General features: G+C 49.9%; 5 protein-coding genes across 5 annotated transcripts; all 5 read right to left on the bottom strand.

Annotated features, from left to right (window-relative positions):
• Positions 1–1,866: 1,866 nt before the first annotated feature.
• On the bottom strand, positions 1,867–5,919 carry LTR64_008505 (uncharacterized protein; the record flags this gene model as incomplete). The annotated part of the gene is made up of 1 exon (XM_064902816.1): positions 1,867–5,919. The coding sequence occupies one exon, from the start codon at positions 5,917–5,919 to the stop codon at positions 1,867–1,869; it is 4,053 nt and encodes a 1,350-aa protein (XP_064750705.1).
• Positions 5,920–7,060: 1,141 nt separating this feature from the next.
• LTR64_008504 (uncharacterized protein) lies at positions 7,061–7,810 on the bottom strand (the record flags this gene model as incomplete). Its single annotated transcript, XM_064902815.1, has 1 exon — positions 7,061–7,810. One exon carries the CDS (start codon positions 7,808–7,810, stop codon positions 7,061–7,063), a length of 750 nt encoding a protein of 249 aa, XP_064750704.1.
• Positions 7,811–8,500: 690 nt separating this feature from the next.
• On the bottom strand, positions 8,501–10,689 carry LTR64_008503 (uncharacterized protein; the record flags this gene model as incomplete). Its single annotated transcript, XM_064902814.1, has 2 exons — positions 8,501–9,760; positions 9,850–10,689. The coding sequence occupies 2 exons, from the start codon at positions 10,687–10,689 to the stop codon at positions 8,501–8,503; spliced, it is 2,100 nt and encodes a 699-aa protein (XP_064750703.1).
• Positions 10,690–11,329: 640 nt separating this feature from the next.
• On the bottom strand, positions 11,330–13,222 carry CDC6 (AAA ATPase; the record flags this gene model as incomplete). Its single annotated transcript, XM_064902813.1, has 2 exons — positions 11,330–13,110; positions 13,174–13,222. The coding sequence occupies 2 exons, from the start codon at positions 13,220–13,222 to the stop codon at positions 11,330–11,332; spliced, it is 1,830 nt and encodes a 609-aa protein (XP_064750702.1).
• Positions 13,223–14,472: 1,250 nt separating this feature from the next.
• Positions 14,473–16,272, bottom strand: LTR64_008501 (uncharacterized protein; the record flags this gene model as incomplete). Its single annotated transcript, XM_064902812.1, has 1 exon — positions 14,473–16,272. The coding sequence occupies one exon, from the start codon at positions 16,270–16,272 to the stop codon at positions 14,473–14,475; it is 1,800 nt and encodes a 599-aa protein (XP_064750701.1).
• Positions 16,273–16,578: the final 306 nt, after the last annotated feature.

The raw sequence follows: 16,578 nt of genomic DNA, 5'->3' as shown, positions 1-16,578 counted from the left end.
GAAATGAGCATGGGGTAGAGGTGCAGCCAAGCTAGGCTGAGGTCATTTTGCTTCAAATCTGCGCCAGTGCTCACACCTCCCACTATGAGCAGTTGTGGCTTGAGTCTAATCCTCATTCTTTATGTCTTGGGTGTGACGTCTTTTCCTGCGCACTCGAGTTGAAATACGATCGCCTCTTTGATCGGTGATGGATTGTAAATGCATTCAGCCAAGTGTGAGTTTGTGAGGACTGGGAGCAAATGGCTTGCATGATGTTGTTTCGGGCATGTAACACTCTAACCGAGGCCAAACTCCGTGCGATCCGCTGAGCAGGACGGACAGCTTACAAGTGTGGACGGGCATGGAACAATACCCAAGAGTGACTCCGTAGTAGTACATGCTAATATTGGAATCAGACACAGCATTGAAACAAGCTGGGCCAGTTCCACACGAAACCCCTAGACGCTACAGCAATTTCGGCATTTTCACGCAAAGCAGAAACAGCTTCTCTGGACGCGGGTAAGAATTTGCGTATGGCAAGAAGGCAGTCAGAACCACAGTCACTACTTCAAAACGCATCTACACGAAAATAGTTAGTATGGCAGAAGCTACTGTACTATTGAATAATGAAATTGTCACTCGAACCAATGCTGCTGAACAGATGGAATGAAGGCCTCGTGACAAAAGACTCGAACGATCCAAATATTGGCGTGCATCATCTGGCTTCAGCGGATAACGCCACAAATCTTACACGTAGATAAGCCTTTTCGGCTGAACTGCTAAATTCAGCCTTCTATTCGCCTGATCGTGCTGGTCACAGCTCTCGCATAATGGGAGAAACACTACTGTAACGAGTTAACACTGTGCGAAGAAGGATCCCACGAACTTGCAAGGCTTAGGTTACTGGAGGCACTGGAAGTTGCTCGCATTGTACCTGCTTTGATATGCGAAGACTTTGCACGCAACTCCCATAACGGAACCGATACATCCGATCATGTGAGATTCATCTCGTAATACTTACTGTATGGATACTTTTTGCTCCGTAACTCGACCGGTGCGGACCCAGAATGGGAGCAATCGATATATTTGTCATCTGCATACGAACACTTCTTCGATTACTATTTACCTTGCCTAAAGAGCCTTTCGCGATATGTGAGGATGAAGTCGTCGGACAACAATGCGCACTCACCATGCGAGACATCCCCGAGATACTGGGGCTGGCATAATCTCCACGATTCACAATCAGCGTCGCAACGTCCGTCGAGTACGGAGCGCTCCTCCGCCATTTGGAAGATCTTGCGAACTCGCTTGACAACTCTCTCAGATTTGATTCGAACGGGCTTAAGGAGGTTGCTTGCGAAACAGCATATCACAATGCAGGATTTTCTAGCTCGCAACCACTGCCTTCTCGGCAATGCAGCGCGTCTCACCTCCCCCGATGCATGGTGGTAAATGCTAAGCTCCCTGCTAACCTGCATAAGCCTTTGACCACATGCTTGAATGAAACGTGGCACTGACCACATACTCGCCCACAGTCGAGCAAGGAGTCCACTGTACGGGGATTCGAGACTGTTGAACATGGCGGTCACGTCTCAGACCAGATAGTCATGGTATTGTTTTTATGATATTAAGTTAAAACTTAAAAGGTCTATCCCACCAGAAGCATCAACGCAGCCATCGCTTGATGCATTACTGGCTGCTGCTGTGCTTCGTATCTTCATCACCCTACTACGTATCTTCAAGATTAGGCTATAGTCCACTGCATGGGACGAAGCTCCCGAAAGCCTATGTTTCATCTCAAATAACAGATACATATCTTTGACTTGCCAGCAGGCTTTGCTATTACCCCTAAATTTGGAGACAAAAGACGTGACTCTTCTTCCTTGCTCAACGATAGATCATTGTCAGACCCGTTGCACGAACCGGCGCCCGCATAGCAGGCACATCCCCCAGATCAACACCATAAGCCTCCATATCCAGCCAGCTACCTCTATTAATGCCATGCTGCTGCTGCTTTCCTCCACTCGGATAACCAGCACCAACACCAGCACCAGCACCAGCTGAATCCGCAAAGCCATGCGATCGCTGGCGGTAGTCGTAGTCCAGGCCTCCTGAGTACCTCCCAGGGTGCGGGAACTGCGCACTCTTGAATTGTGGTGCAGGCGGGACATCAACCGGTTCGGGATGGAGTTGTTCCGCGAATGACCTGCGCGAGTGTTGGCTGTGCCGTGACGTTGGGCGAGAGACGTGTGTTTGACTATGTCGTGATGTAGGCCGGGGATCACGCGTTTGGCTATGTCGTGATGTGGGACGAGACCTGTGCGATCTTGGGGCTTGAGGATGGTACATTGGATCGTTGTAGTATTCGTTCGAGTATCGCCTTGAGGAAGGCCTGGGGGGACCGTAATAGTCGTATGGTTGCTGTGATCGATATGGCTGGTTGTGATAATGTCGTTGGTCGCTGTCTGTCCAGGTTTGCGTCCGGGGCAACTGGTGAGCATTTGCAACGTTGGATATAGGCCATTGTTGGTAGTACGGTTCCTGCTGCCAGTGATCGAGGTCGGGAGCTCCATCGCAGACCTGGGAAGGCCACTGATTATCCTCATTTCCATAATATCTGTCGTCGTAGGTGTAAGCACGCCTTTGCGGCGGGTAGTATGCGTGAGCAGAAACACCGTCGTATCCTTGTCCTTGATGCCACATCTCATTCATGTTGTTATACAACACGGGCTTGTGAGCCTCGTAGGGTGCTTCCGTATACTGAACAGGAGCTTGCCATGTTGACGAGTCTCTGCGTGCACGATGTGTACTCTCGTCGCGAGCATGCCACGAGTTTCTGAGCTTGGCACTAGCTGAACGCTTCCTGTCCCGCCAAGCTTCAGCCTGGGCAGTCCAGCTGACTTCTCTTGACCTTCCTTCTCTCTCGTCTTGAGGACAAGGCGAATGTGGCGGAGGTGGTGGGGGTGCGTCTTCCTGACCGAAATTATCGTGAAGAGGACCATCGTTGGTATGGTTGTAGTCCGCAAACGTTGTGACAGGTGGCGGGATGTGCCATGGATAGTGTTCTGGCTGCTTCCAGTCACCATCGTCATCCACAAAGCTTGGTAGTGGTGAATGAGGTGGTGGTGGAGGCGCCTCCTCTTGCTCTTGAGTGGTCAACGCCGGCTCCGTCGCCTGCGTCTCCTCAATCGGGACAGGACTGTGCGATAACTCTCGCCCAGATTTCATAGACATGCGCTTCTTGATCTCGTCTTTCTTTGGTAGTGGAGGTAGTGGAGGAGCATCAATGCTTAACCTAGCTGAATGCGGAACTTTCCCAGGAATCCCTCCACGATCATCAAAAGACCTGCGAGATATTGCTTGTGAGGTCCTCTCGATTTGAGACTGTCGTCGAATCTTCGAGAGCTTGGAAGCTGCTGCGTCATCCATCATCGACTTTGGTCGCGCAGGGGTTGTCGTGATATTTGAAGGCGTCGTTCTTCGCTGCAAACTGTCACTTCGATCGTAACTTTGCTGGCGCAACAATGGTGAATGTGTTTGTCTCCTCGTCTGGGCGATATCGTATGGATTCGTACCTAGGAGATCTATTACCGAACCAAGGTCCTTCAAATCAGGTTCTTGCGCTACTGCATTAGATGACTTCTTTTGCTCGATTGTTTTGTCCTTCGACCACCCAAACCAAGACCTAGGACGTGAAAGTGATCGCCCTCTAGTACGTGACCGCGATCGTGGGCGTCTAGAGCGTGGCTCATCTTGCTCCGGCTCAGGTGATGGAAACCGCAAGACCGGATTATATTGAGCCAAGGACAAAGTTGAGGCTTTAGGATCAAGAGCCGTATGGTTCTGCGTTTTGTACGTCCTGTCTAATTCAGGGACAGCTTCGGAGCGCATAGCCAGGTTTGCTCGAGCCGTCGTCGAGACAGGCGGGATATTTAGTCCCTCGATTGATACTAGTCGATGTACCACAAGTTCCCCAACTGGGTTGATGCCCGACTTGCGTCTTAACTTCGTCAATCTTTTCCGTTGCTTCTCCTTGGTTTGAATGGGCGTGACCGCTGTCTCTGCAACAGCATCTTTGCCAATCACGTTGCTCGATGGCAAGTCTGATGAAGCTTTTGAATTTTCGATTTTGGCAACGACAGGGCTGACAGCCGCGTGTGGACTAGGAATATTTACCGAGACAGGCTGACCTAGCTTCCTGACAATTTGAGGGTTCATGCGATCATATCTATGCCTGTCTGCCAGGGCACCTTTGAGGGCCTCAGAATCACGATCCGCAGCTTCATTCGTTAGGCTAGCTATACTGAGAGACGTGTGCGAACTGTAACCACTATCCCATTCCGAGGCATTAGGCGGCTGCATATCAAAATGTCCAGCTCCGAAGACTTGCTTTAAGGGCGATGCGTGAACGGACTTTTTGGGCGATCTAGATCGGTCTCTGTTTGGCTGTAGCTCAACTGCAGACTTGAAGTGATCGTTCCCGTCGTCGCTGGATTCAGGTGCCGAGAAGAAAGACTCAGGCGAATGCGATCTGTGTGGAATTTGAGCTGGCAACAAGGGGCTTGAATGCTGAGCCTGTGGCGACTCAGTGTGTGTAGCCAAATTAGACGATCTCCTCGATCTAATCGGAACTTCTCGCACAAAGTGGTCGGCCTTCTGAGACCTGGTATCGGAATTGTCGTAACCTGCAGCAAACGAATGTGGTGACATTGCACTAAGTATGGGAGAAGACAGTGGTTCTGTCGTCCTCCATGGTAATGAACCTGGCGATTGTGGTGGAGAAGAGCTCATAAATGGGCTCCGTGGCAACTCTGCTCTATAATTCTCTGCCATGTCGTTCGTAGCATCGCTGGTTTCCGTGACTTTGGCCGGTCCAATGTGTCCCTGGTGCACAGTCTCATCGAACAGGTGTCGAGGTCGTGAATCTGCACCAACCTTGGACGTCGATGATCCATGAACATCCCTTGTCTGTACGCTGGGCCGGCTCAATGCGGATACCATTTCATTCTCCGGAGTGAGACTCATCGCCTTCCTAGACCTCATGGTGCCATAGTCGGACTCGTAAACACTTGAGGTGTTCCTTCGTACGCCAGATGACCATAACATGGGCTTGCTGTATTTCGAAATTTCACTTGGCGCAGGAGAACCGTTCACCACCCTTAAAGAGCCTAAATCCAGTCTACCGATATGCCCATATTCAAGGCTCATTGGCGTCACCGGGCGGTTGTTCTGTGGCGGCGGAGTCCAGGGTTCACCCGTTTCAATGCTCGGTGCCTGTTTGTCGGTATCATCGCCGGGCATCACTTCAACGCGAATTGGTGGAGACAGAGGCGCCACAGCTATGAGGTTATTCTGCGAGTTGGTCGCCCTCGTTGCCATCCCAGGTGTAAATGAAGCCGTTCTCCTGGCTGGCGGTGCAGAATCCTGAGCAACTTGTTCGAGTGACGAAGCTGAAGGGCTAACACTACCGAAGTTAAAGTCGCCGTACTGGTCCTTGCTCATAGGATTGCTCGCGCCAGGCTCGTGACTTTCGGACGGCGCCTTGAAACTCAACAAACGGGATATTGAGTGCTGCAGCCCTTTCGAGGAAGTGGGCGACATTTGTGATGGATATGCCAGTGAGTTCCTCTCATATTTCGCTGCTGTAGCTGCCACCATCGAACCTGTTCCATGTCCTTTGGTTAATGCTACATCTGAGCTGGAGGCGAGCAACTTTGACCTCAAGGCCTCTCTCGACTCATTTGGATACAAGCTATGAAGATCTGCTTGCGAAGCATTGCTGGATCCTCTCTTCCCGGATGTGTGGACGGTCATCGTAGATGACAAGTCCTTCATCGACTTGGTGTTTGGCTTGGAAAGTCGTCGACGCCGTTGTGGTTCAAAGTCCTCGGTATAAACATCCTCATGATAAACAACGGACTTTCTCCGCATGAACGCCATGACCCAAGACTTGACAGATTTGACGAGCTACCCGAGTAGGCTGGGAGCCGATCACACACACAAACTTAGTGCGCATGCATATTGATGTAAATCATTAAACCTTCTTCACTGCGAGAACCCGCGAGCTCGTCGACGTTCTTTCGATAGATTTTACAGAGTCGACAAGAGCTGCTATGTACAAAGTCGTCGACATCTGGGAATTTGCCTCCCTCTTACGGTACGCAAAGATGAGGCAGCGCCGGAGAATTACCAGGGTATCTGATTGAAATCGGAGTCAAACCTGAATATGTCGGGATCTCGAGAACTGATTGCCGTGCTATCGACATGATTGGCTGTAAACGACAATCTCTTGTCTAGATCTTGGTGGTCAAAGAAGTGGCTGGAACACTCACATGGCGCGGTGTGCGACGAGCGAGCCATGGTAGATGTGATTGGCCTTGGTAATGGAGGTATCGTTAGTGTAAGTTTCGCCTAGGTTGTTTACCTGTCTGGTTGCTGCAGAAATCTTGGTAACACCTGGTTTCAGAGGAGCCGCCCTAAGCCATGGCAAGGATCAAGGATTTCAAAAAACCTGGTTCATGCACATCAACCCCGTCTGGGCCGCGTCAAATGTGGCTTGTGTCACTGGAGTCAGCGTCTGTTTCCCGTCCGCGATACCAGCCACGATTTCCACACGGGCGTCAGTGCTCGAGTACCTCACGCTTATCGCAATGAGAGTAACAGGGCGGTTGTCTACAGCGTGAGCTTCAGCTCAATGGGCATACAGACTATCAGTATCTCATAGTGTGAGAAGTGATAGACACGATCTTTGATTTCGCCGAATGATGTTCAGTGGCGAGAACTACTACTGCTAGTGTTGAGCTATTCTTGGGGTCGGTGGTCCGCACCAAGTCATTCCGGGCGGTTAGATTGGAAAGCGATGCACTCAGTTTTCGTAACATCGAACATCCTCCCAAGAAGCATTACAGATGTTGTTTGTAGTCAGGAAAACGATATGCAAGAAAAACAATAGAAAGGATCAGAGAGTTATTATTCTGGAACCTAGTGCATCCAGCGCCATGCTTGTAAGTGTATCAAAGGTAGTAAATGTACAAATGGTGTCCCAAAGAATCATCCCAAATATTAGTCACAATGACCACCTTTACTGTATCTGAATCTTTCTGCTCTCTGGCTTTCGAGCGAACGGCAGAGTAATGGCCAAGATGCCATCCCTCAATGATGCCTTCACAGCATCTTGATTGACCTTGGTCGGAAACTGGAATGACCTCGTGAAGGATCCTGTGTAGCGCTCGCTGATCCACCGCTTTGACTCTTCCTGTGGTTGTTGTTGAGCTACTTGCTGCTGAGGAGCCTGTGATGACTCTGCAACCACTTGCTCAGTCTGCTGAGGTTGTTCAGCAACAGCAGATGAATTGGCTGGCTGCTCTTCAGTATCGTCCTCGACTGTGGCTTGATGGCTCTTGACGCTGCCAGTGTCAGACTTTTGTTCGGTAGGAGCTGACTCAACAGCCTTTGGTGCGTCGGATTGCGTGGCAGTCACCGACTTGGGCTGTTGGTCGTTCCTTGACTCCTTCACTGTCTTGCCCTTGATCTGCAGGGTATGACCATCATCAAGAAACTCAATGCTGATATCCTTAGCGTCAAATCCAGGAAGTTCACCTTCGAGAGAGTATGCCTCCTTGGACTCCTTCACATCGAACTTGGGATTGAACGGCCGTCTGTAGTGCTGTCTTGCTTGTCGCTGCGCTCTCTCGAGCTGAGCAAAGGTCTCATCGAAGAGAGAGAACAATGGCGCCACATCATGAGGTGTGATTGAGGGTCGAGCGAAGAATGATGGTACGCTATAGCGCACTGGATATGTGACAACTGGTCGGAAGAAGAGTGAAGACATGTCGCTTGTGTAGTTGCTTATGCTTGGTGACTGATTTGATTGAAGAAGAATTCTTGAGTTGCTCGGAAGATGTTCTACCTTGATGGTGAGGATCTACTACAATGAAACGCGAGTCTTGATCTTATAGATCTTTGTTCTGATCGTAGAACATGCTAGGCATCTTAGCAAGCATTCTGTAAAAGTCCTATCAGTCAGCCGTGGCGAAAGTGCGAGATAGTGCCACATCGTTCTTGCCTCTTCTAGCAATTTCCAAGGGACGATCTCCCGAAACGGTTAGGCTTTGCCACACTAGCGATTGCGCGTCGCGACTGCCTCGTTTGCCTTGAGGATGGATGACCTACACAATTTTTTCAGACCGTGCTTTTCGTGGTCATCTAGCATACTGTGTATCTGTCGGAGCGTGTTGTGCTGAAGTCGTGCTTCTTGTGGCGACATGGCCGTCTGACATTGACTAAAATGCTGATCAGCATTATGCAAGGACACTGAGCTAAATATTGTCATCTTTATTCGTTGTTCAAGACTGCCGGGGCGCCGTCGAGGTAACACAGACCTCTTCAGCACTAATAAGCAAACGCGAGTATCATCTGGGTATCAATGCAGAGACAGACCAACTCAGTGGAGTCCATCCGCGCTATCCATTCAAGCATAAATTATAATGGTATCGTTACGGGATATCACATGCACACATGCTCATTGTTGCTTTGCCTCACAGTTTGTGACACAATGTTTAGCATGAGGCCGACAACTCCGTTCAACTCCAGCAGTACTGATTACACCATTATAGACAATTCCTCCAGCTGGCTTGTGATCGCCTGTCTCAGGTTCAACATAAGGATGTTCAGGTTCGTGTTCTGAGAAAGTCTGTGGTTGTGGCACATGACCATTCGTGTCCTTCTTCAGAAGCGTCGGCAAATCTCTAGAGGCGTAGCTTTCATTCGTGTTTCGCAGTCCTTCTCGATTGTCGACTCGTTGACTCCGAAGCACGTGTTCTCCCGAGCTCAGACTCGAAGACATGTCTCGACTGTCCCGATCAGACACGTATTCGTTATTATTGTGCCTTTCAGGACTCAGGTAAGCATGTTCTTGGCCTATGCTTTCCTTTTTCGCCGAGTCCTTGTGTGCATGAGCTTGCATCTTGGATTGTCCTTTAGCGACCTTCCTCTTGTAGGCATTGGGCCGTTCTTGTCCCAACGCTCTGGCCTCAAGCTCCTCCTCATCGCTCGAGCTAAGACTACTCATGCTTGAATTCTGCATATAGGTAATCTGCTTGCCAGATCGCTTCTTACGCTCGACTTGTTCTTCCTTCAGCTTCTTCATCTTCTTTTCGTCTTTCTGACAATCGAGTGTCGCAACACGTAATCCTGGCAGATTCATAGCCATGTATTCCTTGAGCAGTGGGAGCAGCTCCGCATTGGGCCTATAAGTGCCACTATCGTTATCTATTATGAGCTCGTAGTGGGACGGGTCCTTAGGTATATCGCCATGGGAATGCCGTCCTGATGGATTTCCTGAATTCTCAGGGTCAGCAGAAGGTGGCGCAATTCGATCTGTAAGGTCAGTGTTGTCGTTCTGTTCACGATCTTGATGCTTTAGCCTTCGCACGAAGAATTCACCACTGAAGGCGATGTATATGCTCACATCGCTATGCATAGTATGTTTACTAAGCATGTCGATGCCGAACTCCTTGCCTGTTTCGGTGAAGCGCCACAAGCCATCCAGACTCAAGACGTAAGTATAGATCCTGCCACCTTGGTCGTAATGGACAAACTCGAGGAACTGTTTCGTCATCGCTAGGCAAGGTTTCTCGAATATGCCATACGTCGTAGAGGTATCGTAGTTGTAGACTCTGGCATGCTGGTGATGCAGCGCTCTATTGAGGATTCGGCCACGCAAGGTAACATCGGTGAACATGCCTGCTATGAACGGCCTGAATTCGACATATCGATGATACTGCGAGATTTAGTAACGAAATACTGATCAACACGATGCAAATGAAGTTTGTTTGATCCTTCTATCCGCAGTTCTGGGATCGGACTTACCATCGGCGCAGGCACAGGACCAGTGAGCTGCATCTGAATGGCTTGAAAATTATACCTTTCAACACTCTTTTTTCCACAGCTGGACTCCTCGCGATCCTTCGTTCCTGCTATACGTCCTATCAAAGGTGAGTGGTGTCTCGACCAAGGAAGTGGTGCCACTGTATAGGATCGTCCACCATCGTCTCCAGGACTGCGGCCTAGACTTTCGATACTGACAATGAGTTGGGCACTCATCTTGAGGCCTCTGCGGAGAATTGATGCCGCTCCTCTGAAAGTGTACGCTCTTTTGCTGCCCATGCGCTTCTTGAGATCATACGCCTCCTCTTTGATTCCGGGCCAACTATCGGAGATTCTGTCCACCACGATATGCACGTTTCCCAGCCTGTCGTCGTGGTCGCTCGGATCTTCGTCGTAAAGCCTGCACTTGAGGTGGAAGCCAGAAGCAGGGACATGAGCGATCACCCACTGCGTCTCCCACTTCGGCTTCGTATTTCGGTGGATAGTAGGCGTTCGTAAATACAGATCAGGATCTTGTTTGTTCCGCTTCACCAAGTCTGTCTTGAAAGTCGCATGTATGTAAGGATCAGTTGAGAGTGTTGCAAAATCACTAAAGGGCAGGTTTTCAGCACGGTGGAAGATGATCCTGACTGTGTATCCTGGAGGAGCTTGTGGGACGGGCCTGTTGTCAAAGCCACCAGCTGGGCCTTTCTTCTGCTCATCCTTCTTACTCTGGGTCAGCACCTTCTCTTGTAGATGGCCTGCCTTCTCCACGAGCTTCGCGCCATACTTGTCGAATGGATGTCCATCGCGCAAATGTGGTTCACTGTCATTGGCGCTCATGTTGGCCGGAGTGCTGTAGATACGACCCCGTCAGCAGCTACCTTATTTCCTGGAATAGAGCTTTACGTTTGAGGAGGGGTATACAGCTGCACGATGCAACAACATGAAGAAGACTCGCAGACAGACGCATCGCAACCAGCATCCTTGCCGAGAATATGCCTCCTGCACTGTCAAAAGTTTACACTCAGCTGCTGACATCGAATCGCAAAGCCGCTGCGCTCGAAAGGTTACCTGAATGGCTACGTGGGGTGCCGGAAAAGCCCACTGGACGCGCGGCCCACTAAACAAGCAATCTGATCCAGAATATCGAGAAGCTTGTCTGAGGACAAGGAAATCGATTGGCTACCAGCTCCACATAGAGGGTGCACCTGAACCCGTGCAACAGCGAGCATGTGCTGAGTTACATCATGCTTCACTTGGTGTAGATGTACTGGCAGTCGGTGTACATTCTGGTCTGTGGGCAGAACAAGTTGTTTACTCTATCAATACAACGAATGTGACGGGTACACAGGCATGATTATAGAAGACTTAGTGCAGAAGACTTAGTGCAGAAGACTTAGTGCAGAAGACTTAGTATCTTTATGCGAAGCTTTCATTTACGCTCAAATCAAGAGCATGTCTTGTTATCTAAAACTCCAGTTCAAGCTTCATCTAGTAGCCGCTTGAGCAGATCAGCACCAGCCCCGACCAAACTTTCACGCATCTCCTTCTCTGCAACCACACTGGCTATTGCTCGATCGTTATGCATTTCGCGATTACGTGATGACGAAGACGGAGTCAAAAGGCCGGAAGACCTTGCCTTGGACTCGTGTACAAGACCTAAGGTTTCCAGGCTTGCGACAACGTCGCGAAACTCTGTGTCTTTGAGTGGTTGCAGAATGCCGTCATCTCTTCTACACAACAAAGTGTACTTTGTGAAAAGCTCCCCAACCGTTGGCGCCTTGTTCGTACTCTTAGTAGGAGTTATGTACGGATCACGCTGCTGACGTCTGCTCTCTTTGCTGATTATCGAGCAGAGAACAGCTTTCTGTTGCAAGTTCAGACCAGCTAACCTTGACGAGGTGCCGTTGTTAAAGATACTTGACGCAAGCTTGGCCATGTGTGCAATGCTTGCTCGTGGTGCGTTTTCCGCAGTGAAGCTTAATTGACACTGGCGAGGCGTCTTTGCTGAGATTCCGGCTTCTTTAGACACATTCACGACCTCGGTCAATGCTCTTTTGCTTGGACTGTCTTGTGCCTGCTTCGCTAGGCATTCTTTCTCAACTTGGTCGATTGCTTTCCGTATCAAGTTAAACGCTTTTCTTAGATCTCCTGTTTGCGATGCAATCTTCTTCCCACAAAGCTGAACAGCCGCAGGGTGTATGCAAGGCACGAAATCTGTTGCAACTGTTGTGTCTTTCGGTAATAATGTCCTGAGTTTGTCCGTAATAATAGTCGATATTTGTTGAGAAGTGTACGGTGTGAACGGCAGAAGTTGAGGCTTAAGACCTTTGGATTTCAACCGAGGCAGAAATCGATCAGTGAGGTCCAAAGCGTTCGCAATGCCAATGAGAGTCAAAGAAGAACTGGGATGTAATGCCCAGTCGAAGAGGTTGTAGAGGACTTCGCATTCTGCATCAACGAGGCTGTCAATCTCGTCGAGCATTACCACGTGGTTGGTCTTTCCGGACTTGCTTGTAAATAGTCGTCTCAATCGTACTTCGGGGGTGGATTTAGTCGAAGAGGTTGAGCAGAAGTCTTCTACCAGCTTGCCATACACTTGTGCTGCTGTTCTCAAGCTCACGCAATTGATGACTGAAACGCAAAATGCTGGATCTTCTTTAAAATCCTCAAGAACCTCATGCACCAAGGCACTCTTGCCGGTTCCAGGCGGGCCACTGATGTATGTACAGCCTCCGCATCGCGTGGATTTTGCGTTGTTCAAGCAATTTCTGACCTGCTGCCTCTCGATGTCACGTCCGATTAGCTTGGATGGTGAGGTCGATTGGGCGAACAGCTGTCTTGCACGCGTGTAGACATTTTCCGATCGTGAAGCTGTAGCATCGTACGTTCTTGGAGTTTGTGGAGTGAACAGCCCCCCTAAAAGCCGGACTCGGCGCTTAGGAGTGCTGGGGGTTCCGTCGAGAACATTTTTAAATCTGATGGTCGAGGGTGTCGAGGCCGATGCTCCGACAGGTGGACAATTTTCATTGTATTCAGGTATTGAAGAGGGTACATCAGGAAGCTCAATGTTGACGCGTTCAAATGTCGAGGTTGGCCGCGATTTGGGGCTCAAGGCGCTCGATTTTGAGGATCGAACAGAGACAGATTTCGCGACAGCATGCGCCGGGATTTGAGCTGCAATTGCTGCTGCATCTTCATAAATCTGTGGGTTTGATCTCCTAGTCGTCCGCTTTCGTAGTGGTTGAGAAGACGCGATTTCTGTAAAGCTGTTGTCAGTTTCTGTAACAAATTGGGAAGGAGCGATCGAGCTCTGAATCGTACCTTCCGTCCACGAATTTCTGGAACGTTTTCCGAGAACAGTGGTTCCCATCATGACTCGTGTGGTGTGCTTACTGCTTTTGCTGGATGTACGAACTTCCAGGACGAGGCTCTGAGTGCGTGGGATGAAGCTGCGAAGTTCGGAGGGAAAGAGCGAGTCGGCTATTGAAGAACGCGAACGCGTCGGAACAGAGTGGGGACACGCGTTCGCGTCTGCCAAGTGAGAAGTGGCTGGTAAGCTAGACCACTACGGCTGGATCTAAGAGCAAACCACGCTGCTTCGGAAGTAACCGAAGGTGATCTTCCGGCGGTGACGGGCTTTGAGACTCACCGTAGGAAGCTGCTACGGAGAGCGTTTCAGATACAGGCCGACCAAAAATTGTTCCATGGTGAACCGCAGTACCTGCCATAACCTTCCAGCTAAATCTCGTCTCGACTTGCCCAAGTGTTCTGTTTCTCAGGCATCACATTCTCGTCCTATCGTATCTCGTATTTTGTCGAGCCAGCAGTTGCACGCGTAAACCGCGACGCGTCCTTGACCAGTAGGGCCCATTATTTGGATGGCAGGTGGTAGGCTCCGGACTACTTTTAGCCGTCATACTGGCTGCTCTGCACGTCGATTGGTGACCACGAAGATAGAAGGCAACACAGCCAGCCCGCTCTCAGATTTGCAGTGCATGGGGAAGCCAAAAATCAACTGCTCACACTGGTAATTACTCTACTGACTGTCGAAACTACGCAATCTTTCTAGTGATTCTATTTCTATCTAGAGCAACAAATTGTGCTGGGTGAAACGAGTCGCTGCGTCTTAGGATGCTCCTAAAGTGATACGGATGGACGCAGTAGCAGAGAGCCCAGAAATTTGATCTCGGAAACTTCGAACATATGTTTCGGCCACAATTGTGAACAATGGCATTGAGAGAGCCGAAGTTCATGAGGCATGGCAATGTTCCATCCAACTCCGTGTACTATATACGATCATCGTTCATAGAATCGTGATGAGGTGGACCACGCGAAACGTAGCACGAGCATGTATGAAGAAGAAGAGTGGAAATAGGCACGTACCGTCTTGTGCCATGGCAGACGAGACAAGAAACATCTTTGATTTCTCTGGGTTCAAATTGATGTGGCTGCAAAGACGAGACGCGTTGTGACTGCACTTCAAAGAAATTGAGGGATGCTGGGCTCCCGAAGGAACAATGGCGCGTCCAGTCCGTGGAAGCCTTAGGCATGAACAGTCACTAGGGACATGGAGGCCTGGATTAGCGATAAGTTGACTATAAGACCAAAAGGGATTCTTGCTCACGACCTCAACCTAGCAGCCTTAAATCTGCTGATCTTTCTCGGCTGACCAGTGATCCTGTCCAGGACTTCAGGCACGGCATGCGCCTCATCCCAATTCTCGTCCTCCCCGCTTTTTACGTATCCGCCTTGTTCGTGGATTTTTCGGTTCCGCAACTGATGGTGCTCCAACGCGATTTGTCTTTTTTGAAGCTCTTCATCGAAGTCATCAGGATCAGGTGCTTGGGCTGCATCTACAGCAATTGACCGTTCGACAAGATTCTCGCTCAAAGTCTTACCCGGCGGACCAAGATCAGAGTCCTGCTTCGGCTTCGGCTCCATTGGTGGAGGTAGTATGGAAGCCTGCGCATGAGAGGCGCGATCGGTTTTGAAACGTGACGCTTTACCAGCCGTGGGTTGTGGTGGTCTCTTTGCAGGGCCATTCGAAGCCAAGCCCGAACGCTCGATCACAACTTCGCGGGTCGTTGCTGTTTTTGGCTGTTGAGCTTTGGCTTCTTCTGCAATATCGAGCTCCGGTGCAAACGCGACAGACTTTTTCGGTTTTTCTCTCGTGTTCGCTGTCTTGGACTTCTTTTCTACGCCATCCTGTGATGCTTCGTAACGAGCAATGGCCGCCTTACGTGCAGCTTCCTTGGGAGGTATCTTTCTATCTTGACTCTGTGTAAGCTGGTTCCTTATGCTTGGCGGTAGGCTTTCGAGATATTGCTGCGCTTCTAATGGTTTGAGTACTTCGATCTGTTCCTGAACCTCTTTAGGAAGATCGGGCGTGGGACCGACGTTCTCCATCTGGAAGCCGAGGCGTCTCTGGAGCTCTTCCATCTGTTGCCGCTGTTTCTGAGTATATCGTGGTGCTCTGACCCGACCATACTCGTCCTCCTCATCTTCTTCCAGGTCGTCATCGTCGTCGTCCCAAGAGTCGTCGTCGTCATGATCGTCCTCAGCATCACTGGGGTCTTCCGAAAATTCTCCATCGTCTCTAAAACTGTCGCTGCCTTCGGCCAAATCCAATTCCGCAACAATGTTTCCTACTTCCGCAAGCGCATCGTACTGGAGCATCTCTTTTCTGATTTGAGCTTCTTCCTCCGTGTCGTCCGGATTCATGACCTCGTCATACGAGCTCGGCAGCACAGTTGTCCCGTCAGTGAGTGTGGCTTCTGCGCTCTCCTCCGTGCTGTCGAGTGACTCAGAAACATCCTGGGCAGTCTCTATGTTTTCGTCTTTGACCTGCTGTTTGCCTATAGACGTGGCTTGCGGCTCACTTCGGGCCTCTTGTGACAGAACCTTTTCTTTTTCCAAGATGCCGAGGACTTTTGAGGCGGACTCGCTCTGTGGCTGTATCGTGCTCGAAATCACATTTCCCTGGTCATCCAATTCTTCGGTAATCTCAGCAACTGGCAAGGTCGTTTCTTGTTCGTGTTCGTCATGCCCAGATTCGTGCTTCTTCTCAAAGTCCGCGATTTGTGCCTTTAAACTCGTAATGTTCCTCGACACCCACTCGGTTCGTTTCGACAGAAGATCGACAACCTGCTTAGGCTGCCGAAGTTTACCTTTACTGGGCTCGATTAAATCTTCCAACTCCTTGTCGTCCACTATGTGTGGTGCGAAGTCGTGCGCCGCATCAAGATATTCCCGCTTAGTCGTCTGCTCGGGTAACTCCTGGAATTCCTCTTTCAACCCTTCATAGTCAAGCTCTAGAGTCTGCCAGTGATTGAGCGCTTTGCGCAACTTTGCCACGTTGCTCTCGAGTTCTGCACGTTGTGATTCGACTTTATCCACGAGAGTTCTGTCCACGTCATGCATCACGCACTTGGCAAGATGGAGTGTTTAGAAAGAAGCGCAAGAAGCAGACATGCGAAGCATGCTAAGGATTATTGAATTTCCAGAGCGGCATAAGTTATTGATGGTCATCAAACGACGAACGAAGTAGCGATGGTCAATGTCACGTGGTTCTAAGAACGAGAAAAAAAAGTGGCGGGAGACGCATCGTTGGCGATATTTAGCACTTATGTCGTTCATTAAAAGCAGCATATAACAAGAGCGCAGCTCGATCGAAATGTTGGTCGCATCATGACATCTGAGACGCACATTGAATAGCCGTCTCAGAGT

This window comes from Lithohypha guttulata, assembly GCF_036872675.1.
Source record: "Lithohypha guttulata strain CCFEE 5908 chromosome Unknown scaffold_10, whole genome shotgun sequence".
Lineage (NCBI taxonomy): Eukaryota > Fungi > Ascomycota > Eurotiomycetes > Chaetothyriales > Trichomeriaceae > Lithohypha > Lithohypha guttulata.
Note: the sequence above shows the minus strand (reverse complement) of the source record. Positions and strands in the feature narration are given on the sequence as shown.